The sequence below is a fragment of the Lycium ferocissimum genome, chromosome 4 (genome assembly GCF_029784015.1).
Source record: "Lycium ferocissimum isolate CSIRO_LF1 chromosome 4, AGI_CSIRO_Lferr_CH_V1, whole genome shotgun sequence".
Taxonomy (NCBI): domain Eukaryota; kingdom Viridiplantae; phylum Streptophyta; class Magnoliopsida; order Solanales; family Solanaceae; genus Lycium; species Lycium ferocissimum.
The window spans coordinates 2,417,567-2,426,870 of NC_081345.1; the positions used below are offsets into that span (position 1 = coordinate 2,417,567).

The window sequence follows — 9,304 nt, forward strand, 5'->3', positions numbered from 1 at the left end:
ACATAGCCAAATTTCTGCCGTCCCAAATTGCCAAAGGCCAAGATCAGCACCAAAAGCCCGGGACTATTCGAAATGGAGATTCCGACTGAAGCGAGATAATTAATATGGATTTCATTACAGTTTGCCTTCGCACTCCACGGAAATATGATTCCATCCGGTTATCGTTGACAAGCCGACAAAATCGCCCACTTTCTTCCGCCCAGACTACTTATTCGCTCGAGGATTATGCCGCATTATATATTAAGGAGATAGTAAGGATTCGCGGAGTTCCTATATCTATCATCTCCACAGAGGTACCCGCTTACGCAAATTTTCGGGAGATCATTTCAGAATGATTCGGGGACCCTGGTGAATCTTAGTATAGCATTTCATCCTCGCCTCCGACGGATGTGTGCCGAGCGTACTATCCGACGCTAGAAGACATGTTACGGCATGTGTTATTGATTTCGTAGTAATGATGCATCATTTGCCGGTTGAATTTGCTTATAATAATAGCTACCACTCCAGTATCCAGATGGCACCGTACGAGGCTCTATATGGCAGAAAATGCAAGTCACCGATCGGCTGGTTCGATGTTGGCGAAACAAAATTAATTGGCCCAGATATGATCCAACAAGCAGTTGATAAGGTAAAAATTATTCGGGAAAGATTATTAGTGCCCCGCAGTCGACAGAATCGTACGCAGATAATCGACGTCTACACTTGGAGTTCCAAAGCCGTGATCTGGGTATTCCCGAAAGTATCACTTATGAAAGGTGTTGCGAGATTCGGCAAAAGGAAGCTCAATCTCAGATATATGGGCTCTTATCGCATTATCCGAGAATAGGCAAGGTTGCCTATGCAGTTGATCCGCTGTACCGATTGGGAGCAAGGCATCCCGTATTCCACGTTTCTATGCTTCGGAATGCATTAAGCGACCTTCCAATATTTCAGATGACATCCGTGTCACTGGCAGGAGCTATCCTACGAAGAACCCCCATATAGCTATATTGGATCGTCAGATAAGAAGGTTGCGGAACAAGGATGTAGCTTCCGTTAAGGTGCTGTGGCGGAATAATAATCCAGAAGAAATGACCTGGGAAGCTGAGGAGCAGATGAAGAAGAAATATCCCCACCTATTTCCGTAAAGACCATTGTGCAATCTAAATTCCATACTTGACTATATTGATCAATGAATGAAAATTGTGTGTGATAGCTATAAAAGAAACTCCCCGAATTACTTGCAAGACCCGTTTGAGTTAGTTTAACATTCGAGGACGAATGTTCTAGGCGAGGATGTTATATCCCGTATTTTGAACAACGGGACAATATGAGTGAATTATGATAAGTTGGGGACAAGACTATTCCGAGATACGAAGAGAGACTTTTGTTTGTTTTAAAAGCTTAAGTTGTGTATGATTTTATTGGCATGGAAATATTAATAAAACATTTGGAGTCAAAAGCTATTTTTGGAAAGTATTCTATTTTTTGGAAAGTATTTTATTTCATGAAGAACTAACAAAAAAAAAAAAATAAGGACCACGTGGCCGGCCACCTTATGTGGGCCATGGCCACATGGATGGCCAATATATGTAATTAAAAAGATGACTTAGTCATCTTATTCACCACTTACACTTCTAGAAAAATCAAGAAAACTTGGAGAAGAGAAAGAGAGAGGGTTTTGGCCATAGAGCAAGAAATTGAGGACCAAGAATTGATCAAGAAAAAAATTGTTTCTTCAAGCAAACCTACTATTGGAGGGTGCTTATTAACGTGGAGTTGTGTTGGAAGCGATAGACTACTCGTTTTCATTATTCACCACCTTAGGCAAGTTGTGAAGTTGTGAAGAAATGTGAGTTTTAATCTTATTTTTTTGTGTTATGGATGGTTTATATGTGTTGTAGTATGCAAAAAATGGATGAAATGGATGAAATTGATAGAAAATATTTTGTTTTTGGGTGCTAAAAGATATTTTCTATTGAAAACATTTTACACCAAATGGAGGAAAACGACTTCCCTCGCTTTTAGGTGGAAGCATTTTCCTTCACAATTATCTCAATTTTTTACTTCATAGCACAACTTTTGACCAACACCTAGACAATATTATCAACCTTTAAATTCAAAATTTCATCAAACAACATTTGGTTTGCTATTTTTTTAATTAATCCGGTTGCTAATAATAATTTCATTCTTTAATGGAGTAAATGTTATTTTCAGAAAAATTTCTCTCTCCAGCAAAACACGAGCAAGCAATTTTTGAAAATGACTTCCATCATACCAAAGCACGCCTAGGAAATAAGGTTGCAACAATAAAATTGACACTCATTAATACAGGGGAAGCTAAAATCTGCATTTTGAGGAAACAACTCCCTCTGATTTCTTGTCAGTGCATTTCACATTGGCACATTCATACCAGGAAGGTTGAGCACTGAAAGTGAATGAGGAATAAGAATTCTCAATTGCTCTTATTGCTAAGGAGGAATAGTACATGAACGGTGGTTCTCATACAAGGAAATAATTCCTCTAAAAATAAACGAAAAAATAGTTTTCTCCATGATCGTATAAGTTGGGCAAAGAAACCACAAGAAGCAAGTTTACAACACAGTTTTTGCTGAGATACTTGAGAGCATTGACCCTAACAAAATCATAGCTGGATTGCATAGGAAAAAGCCGAAGCCCTCTTCAGCCTTATTGAGCTTACTCGTTTTCTTAAGTTATATAGACAATCGTGCAGAATCTTGTCATCCCATAAAACCTCTTCTTGCCGTGCTGTGTACTTGTTAGAGTGATTCTGCGCTGCTTTTGGAACTGTTAAGACATTGCACGAATGTACGAGGCAAATCAGTAAGGCTATCATGAATTTTTAATCTATCCATTCATGAAGAAATTAAATTATAGCAGAATAACGTAACTTAACCATCTACCAAATTACCTTTGATGTTGTTCACCTTCTGGCTCTTATTTCTTCTTATTTTCTTCCTTCTTTCCCTTGTTGCAGACAACCAGAAAGATTGCCGATTTTTAACAGCTGCAGGCAATGAATCAGTGACATTAATGTAATTGATCCATCGATAATTAAAAGAAAAAAGCCAAAGAAAATAGGAAAAATAAAGGTAAAACACATAACTCAAATTAGGAAATTTATGGAAGACTTGTGTCTTGACATGAATAGATATGGCTTGTATTCCACTCTTTGATTAATACAGATATATGAATGTTATACAATACTATGAAAAGTATCCCTGTATAAATAAGACCAACTAATAAAAAGGGCAAAAACAACAATGCGAATTCCACACAACTGGAGGCCCCAGAAGAAAATGTGTAATCAGCTAAAAGAGTATTGGGGCGGAATATCACTTTCAGAAGGCTATTACATAATTGGAAATTGGAAAGAGCTGTGGAATTGTTCAAGACCTTGGAATCACTCCAAGGTTTCAAGGAATCTGAGGATACTTTGTCTGGAAACCTGGCAGTGATGGAGTCTACACTGTCAAATCAACTTATAACTTCCAGATTAGACAAAATACACAACCTGTCTAGTGGCCAAGTTCATATGGAAGACTACGGCACCTCACAAGGTCTCATGTTTTTCTTGGCTTGTAGCAAGAGAAGCATGTCTCACGCAGGAAAATTTAAGAAGAAGGGGATTTCATCTTTGCTCTAGATGTTGTCGGTGTGGTGCAGCCAGGGAAAACAATAGCCATGTGTTCCTATACTGTCCCATAACTGGACAGCTGTGGCGACTTTTTTTTTTTAAACATGTTAGGACTAAGATGGTCTATGCCAGCATCCAGCTGTGATTTATTGAAGTGCTGGAACTATGGTGCAGTGAGCTAAGTTGCTCGGACACGGATACGGGTGCGGATTTAGACGTCGGATCCTTCATGATCTAAATTTTAAGATTCAGGGGTACGGATCCAGGTACTGATTCGGGTGCGGGAATTCGGCTAAAAATAATTCAAATATCTAAAAATAGAGTTATGTGTCTAAATTACGAGACATTATGTGGAAAACTTAAAAGGTATTCAAGGAGAAAATATTGATCAAGAGGAGAATCCTGGAAGGAGATAAAAGGAAAAGGACTGACATATAAATTTCTATATGCACAGTGTTCCATGTTCTTCAATTTCACCTTAGCTTTTGTTTTGATTACAGAAATCATTGTATCTGTCCCGAATTTCTCCGTCGATTTTGCTCATAGTACCCAATATCAGTTGACCAAATCAGGCACGGATCCCACACCCACACCCATGTTGTGTCCGAGCAACTTAAGGCAGTGAGACAAAAGAAGAGGTGGAAACTTGTCCCAACTTGTATATGGTGGACAATTTGGAAGGAGAGGAATTATAGAGTTTTGAAGACAAAAGCAATTCTGTGCAGAAATTCAAGATGAATTGCATTCTTTTGTTTCATTTTTGGTGTAAAGAAAACCATGTAGAGGAGACTGAAGCACTAATTGATATGATAGGTTCCTTGTGAAGCAGTAGTCCTAAGCATGTATATACACACACACACGCACACACATATGTTACCAGACCCCACTTGTGGGATTATACTGGGTATGTTGTTGTTGTTAGTTACCAGTGTAAAAAAAAAAAAAAAAAAAAAAAAAAAAAAAAAAAAAGGGGGAACTTCTCTATAAAAAGATTGTGATAAACCAATGCAACCTTGAAGTCGTGAAGTTTATTTCCTATGTGCTTCAGAAGACCAACTGCACCATATGACTAATTGATGTGGTTGACTCTAATGATAGAGTTAAACTAACTGAATGAACCTTTTCGTGCACACTTCTTCCAGCAGATATGAACGATGACACAATGTCTTTCTCTTTTCACTTTTAATATGAGCTCGTATATGGATTATGGGGAAGCATAAAACGCCATCTAAATGATTGTAAAAAGAAGCTAGCAACAATAGAATGCATCTTTTATGTTTATGACTGCATTTTTTCTAGGGACCGAAAGCAACATTCAGACATGAAAGTATCTAAATTTATTTTCACTTGAAAACATAGCAAGTAATTCCCTTAGCAGGGGATAAAGCTATAGATTGGATTGGCATGTTATGGAGGAAGGTTTTCGTTGTATCTTTGATTGAAAGCGATTTATAAATGAAAAAGAAAGTCGTTTATTGATTAAAGTAGTTTTAGCTGGAGATCTGTTAGTTTTCTTTACTTATATTTATCCTCACCTCTTCCTGCATTGATCAATGTGCAGTCACTTTTGTTCTTGAAATTGGCTGTGGGGTTTCACACTCCATGCCATATAGCTTAATACCTTGATCTATAATGCACCTGCATGATATGTTAATACCAACGGAATGGATAGATACAAGAATAACAAAACAAGGGAACCATTTATGGGCAGAAAAGGTAATAAAACAGTGGGAAGAGAATGAAATGAAAAAAAGAAATAAACAAAGAAGAAAAGAGTGAGAGTAAAGAGCATATTGGTGTCAAAGCTTCACCATACACAGAATAGCAACTCAATGAAGAGTAAGAGGAAAAACAAGAGAGGGAGAAGAAGAGGAACATTCATGTCCGCAGCACACTCCAGCCACCCTGGTCTAAATTCTATAGTCTGCTATCCACAATCGCTATTTTTCTTTTTCTTTTTTTCTTTTTTTGATAAATACCTTGTAGATCTCTTTTATGGTTTCCGAAACTTTTCTTTTCACTTTGACTTTTTTTTGCTGTGTATTTTGATCTTTTGCTATAGTATCTTCTTAGATAGAAAGGTATGGAGGTCAAAGATTAGGGTAGAAGGCTAGTAGGTAGCTGAGTGTTGTCACACTTTGTGTGTGAGAGGCAGGGGGGCCTCTTCTGTTCTCCTTTCTAGTAGTATTCTTTAGTTATCTCATAGTTTCTTTTTCTTCGATGTGTACTACTATCTATTGCTGCATTTCTTTTGTATCTTGCTATTTTGTTGTCCTGTCTTTCTTACATCCTGCGTCGGATACATTTCTTTTGAGTCGAGGATCTATCGGAAACAGCTTCTCTACCCTAAAAAGGGGGTAAGGTCTACTTACATCCTACCCTCTCCAGACTTCACTTGTGGCTGTGGGATTACACTGGGTATGTTGTTGTTGTTGTTGCTGTTGTTGCTATATACCATCTTCTTAAATATCCATGCATTCTAAGTTTTTGGTAGACATGTTCTTTCCAGCTCAACAACAACAACATGCCTAGATTAATCCCACGATTGGGGTCTGGGGAGGATGGGGTGTACGCAAACCTTACCCCTAGCTTTTTGCAGCCCATTGTTTGATTATATTCAAAATGATAGTGATTCTCTCAAAGTTTGGTCAATTCTACATCTTAATCAACAGATTCATCAATTACAGGGTTGACTCAGAAAGAAAGAAGGGCTTACAAATTTATGTTCATAAAAGCGGTAAGTTACATTCTTTATCATCTTATGAGGACTTAATGGTTTCTGAAAAGTCAAACCCCAAATATGCAAAATAGAGGACATTGAGCATTCTATTCATCACAAAAAGGGGGTTTTCCGTGAATGCTAAGCACCAAAACTGGAAATTACCCTTCCACGTGGCACAAGAAAAACATTATTCTACTACAATCTGTATTTGGCCCTAGTACAAGTAAGATGGTCCTTTGTTCACTTTACCAATCATATAAACAAGTGAGAGGTCAATGCTAAGCAGTAGAACAGTTCATAAAGAAGACAATCCCTAACAAAGACAAAGAATTTTAAAGTTTTACCAGTACATCAATAGCAAGTAAAACAGTTAGACATATTGTCATTAGAAAAGACAGGTGAAATCAAGACTAGCGGACACCAAGCCCAAACATGGACAATACAACTAGAAAGGCCATTACCTGGATGCCTGCTCCTTTTAGTTTCACTCAAAGTTAACACATTTAGAAATGGTACTCATTTAACTTAAGCAGGAGACTGCGCTTTAAATAGACTTCAAGCTTTAAACTTTCCCTTGCCAATGTAACCAGATGTCACTTAATCAGTATATATCTCTCTTTTCAGATCTTGCCAGACTTCAAGCCCTTTAGGATGAGGATTTACATATGCCTTCATGAATAATTTCTCTGAGGAAGCTATGATAGTGCTCAAAGCCAATCTGGAGTCCACCATTCCTTGATCTCTGAGCCAATTATACATTGAAAGCCTAAGCCTGATTCTTGGAATTGTGTAGTTGAGGTAAGATGGAAACGAAACTAAAGCAGACAGTGGATAACCCAATTTATTCACTAGAAAATCAATCTTTGCCTCAAGTACCTCTTTCCTTTGGTTGAGTATTTGCGGATATATTTTCAGCACTGAAGCAACATGCTTTCGATCCAAACCAGCATTTACCAAACAATCAAACCTCTCTTGGAGCTCCACCCCTTTTCCTCTAAATACTTTGAGAGCTTTCTCCATTTCGCTCGAGTTCTCAGCAAAACCCAAATCTAAAAGGAACTTCATTTTCATCATTTTGGATCTTACCTCCTCCTCAGCTGTTGGTAACTTTTCAACTTTGGCTCCACGAACCAAATTTCTCAAGAATTCTGGATTCTCCTTGATCACACTACAAAGCCGCTTCTTCCCCGTATTCAGGATAGTTAGCAAGCTCGTAGCTTTCTTCAAAACACATGAGCCTAGCAATGTAGGGTATGAATGAACGATATTTCCTATCTCTACGACAGGCATCTCAATTTCAATCAAGAACTGGTAGCATTGCCTCATATTGAAAACAAATGTCTTTATTGGAATTTGTGGTAAGTGTAGAAATACATCGAGTAATTCGGGCTTCTCAAAACCAAATTTTGACAAGAATCCAATTAGCAAAAATGTAGTACGTCCAGAACAATCAAACAGAAGATGGGGAACTTGACAAATTAATTTTCCTAATTGTTCATCAGTCAACCCCAACCCATTCAAGAAGCACATGAGGTCAAGTAACTGACACCAATCGATAGAATTTCCTTTCAATTGCGCCTCAATCCAACTGTATTCAACTCCCGCTGTCTTTAATTTCTCAACAACTTCAAAAAATTCCTTGTGTACATTCCCAATCAAAAGATGAGGACTTGCACTAACAAGCTTAACCACATTAGACTGATCTAAACCAACCCCCTGAAAAGAACGAAGTTTCAAGTCGAGAACTCCAGGATCATATCTAAATACTTCTGGAGCTTCAGCAAAAATCCTTCCTATCTTATTTCGTGAAATACCATAATTACACAAGACATGATAACTATCCAACAACCCCAGATCATCATTCAAAAACATCAAATCTCTGGGAAGAAATGACAAGTACTGACAAGGTTTCAAACCCATGCTCTCAAAGAATGGTTCAAATTCATTGATTGGATGGTATCTCAAGAATCGAGTTAAAGAACTTCGAATATCAGTTTCATTATCCACTCTTTCCAACAACTTGGAAAGAAAAAAAGGTGAGTTTTTACTCATATATTCAGCATCCATAAACTGTAAACTTCTAGTGGAATGCAAATACTCTAACAAAGCAGCTTGTGCTTCTTTCCTCACTGCACGAGGTATATTACATTCTTGCTCTAATTTAGACTTCTTTTTAGTTGCATAAAATCTAACCTTTTGGGCAATGTGGAACGATCCACTTGCCCAAAGAATCGTTTTTGATGATCTAGAATTGTTAAAAACATAATCTAAAGAAACCCATTTGAGAATTAATGGAGTTATCAGTTTCTGCAAATGGTTCATGGCTAATAATTCAAGAAATGGCTTACCTTTGAGAGTCTGGGAGTTGAATTTTTGGATTTTGCGGGGAAAAGGGGTTTGAGGTTTGACAACAATGATGTCAGCTGATTCTATGACAAGGTGAAAGCCATTCAAGGTTGAAGACACAACAGAGTTCAAGTTGAGGAAGAGGGGTGATATTTGGGTCACAAAAACGAAAAGGGTTTAAGGACGTGTTGGGGCAATGTGGTAGTTTAATTAGGGAGTCGGGTCATTTATGTGAACTTGCAAAAACAATTTCTTGAGTTGCTATCTTTCTAATTTATGTTACTTGCCTAATAATACTCCCTCTATTCTAATATAAATAAATGAATTTCTGGCATTTTTTTGATGATTCAAAATAAAATAAAATTTTCAAAGTTTAAAGATGTATTAATTATTATTTTTCAAAATTACCCTTCTTTTTAAAGAGTTTTTTCAAATCACAATATTGACTATCTCTAATTTAAAAAAAGTTTGGGAAGAAGCAAAATAATAATATTGACAAATTACCCTTTGTCTTTAATTAACTTTCTTAAGGGGTGTGCCTCACCCCAAAAATTCATTTATTTTGAAATGGAGAGAGTAACAAGAAACTGTCATCTCTC

The 9,304-nt window shown here is 37.3% G+C and overlaps 1 protein-coding gene across 3 annotated transcripts; it reads right to left on the bottom strand.

Annotated features, from left to right (window-relative positions):
* Positions 1 to 2,414: 2,414 nt before the first annotated feature.
* On the bottom strand, positions 2,415 to 8,898 carry LOC132051457 (transcription termination factor MTEF18, mitochondrial-like). 3 transcript variants are annotated; one of them, XM_059442527.1, is made up of 4 exons: positions 6,821 to 8,898; positions 5,173 to 5,264; positions 2,912 to 3,007; positions 2,415 to 2,787 (listed from the first exon to the last, which is right to left on the bottom strand). In XM_059442527.1, exon 1 carries the CDS (start codon positions 8,679 to 8,681, stop codon positions 6,957 to 6,959), a length of 1,725 nt encoding a protein of 574 aa, XP_059298510.1. In that variant the 5' UTR covers positions 8,682 to 8,898; the 3' UTR covers positions 2,415 to 2,787; positions 2,912 to 3,007; positions 5,173 to 5,264; positions 6,821 to 6,956. The 3 variants fall into 3 exon arrangements, with proteins under 3 accessions (XP_059298510.1, XP_059298509.1, XP_059298511.1); XM_059442526.1 differs by having other exon boundaries at positions 5,173 to 5,275; XM_059442528.1 differs by lacking the exon at positions 5,173 to 5,264.
* Positions 8,899 to 9,304: the final 406 nt, after the last annotated feature.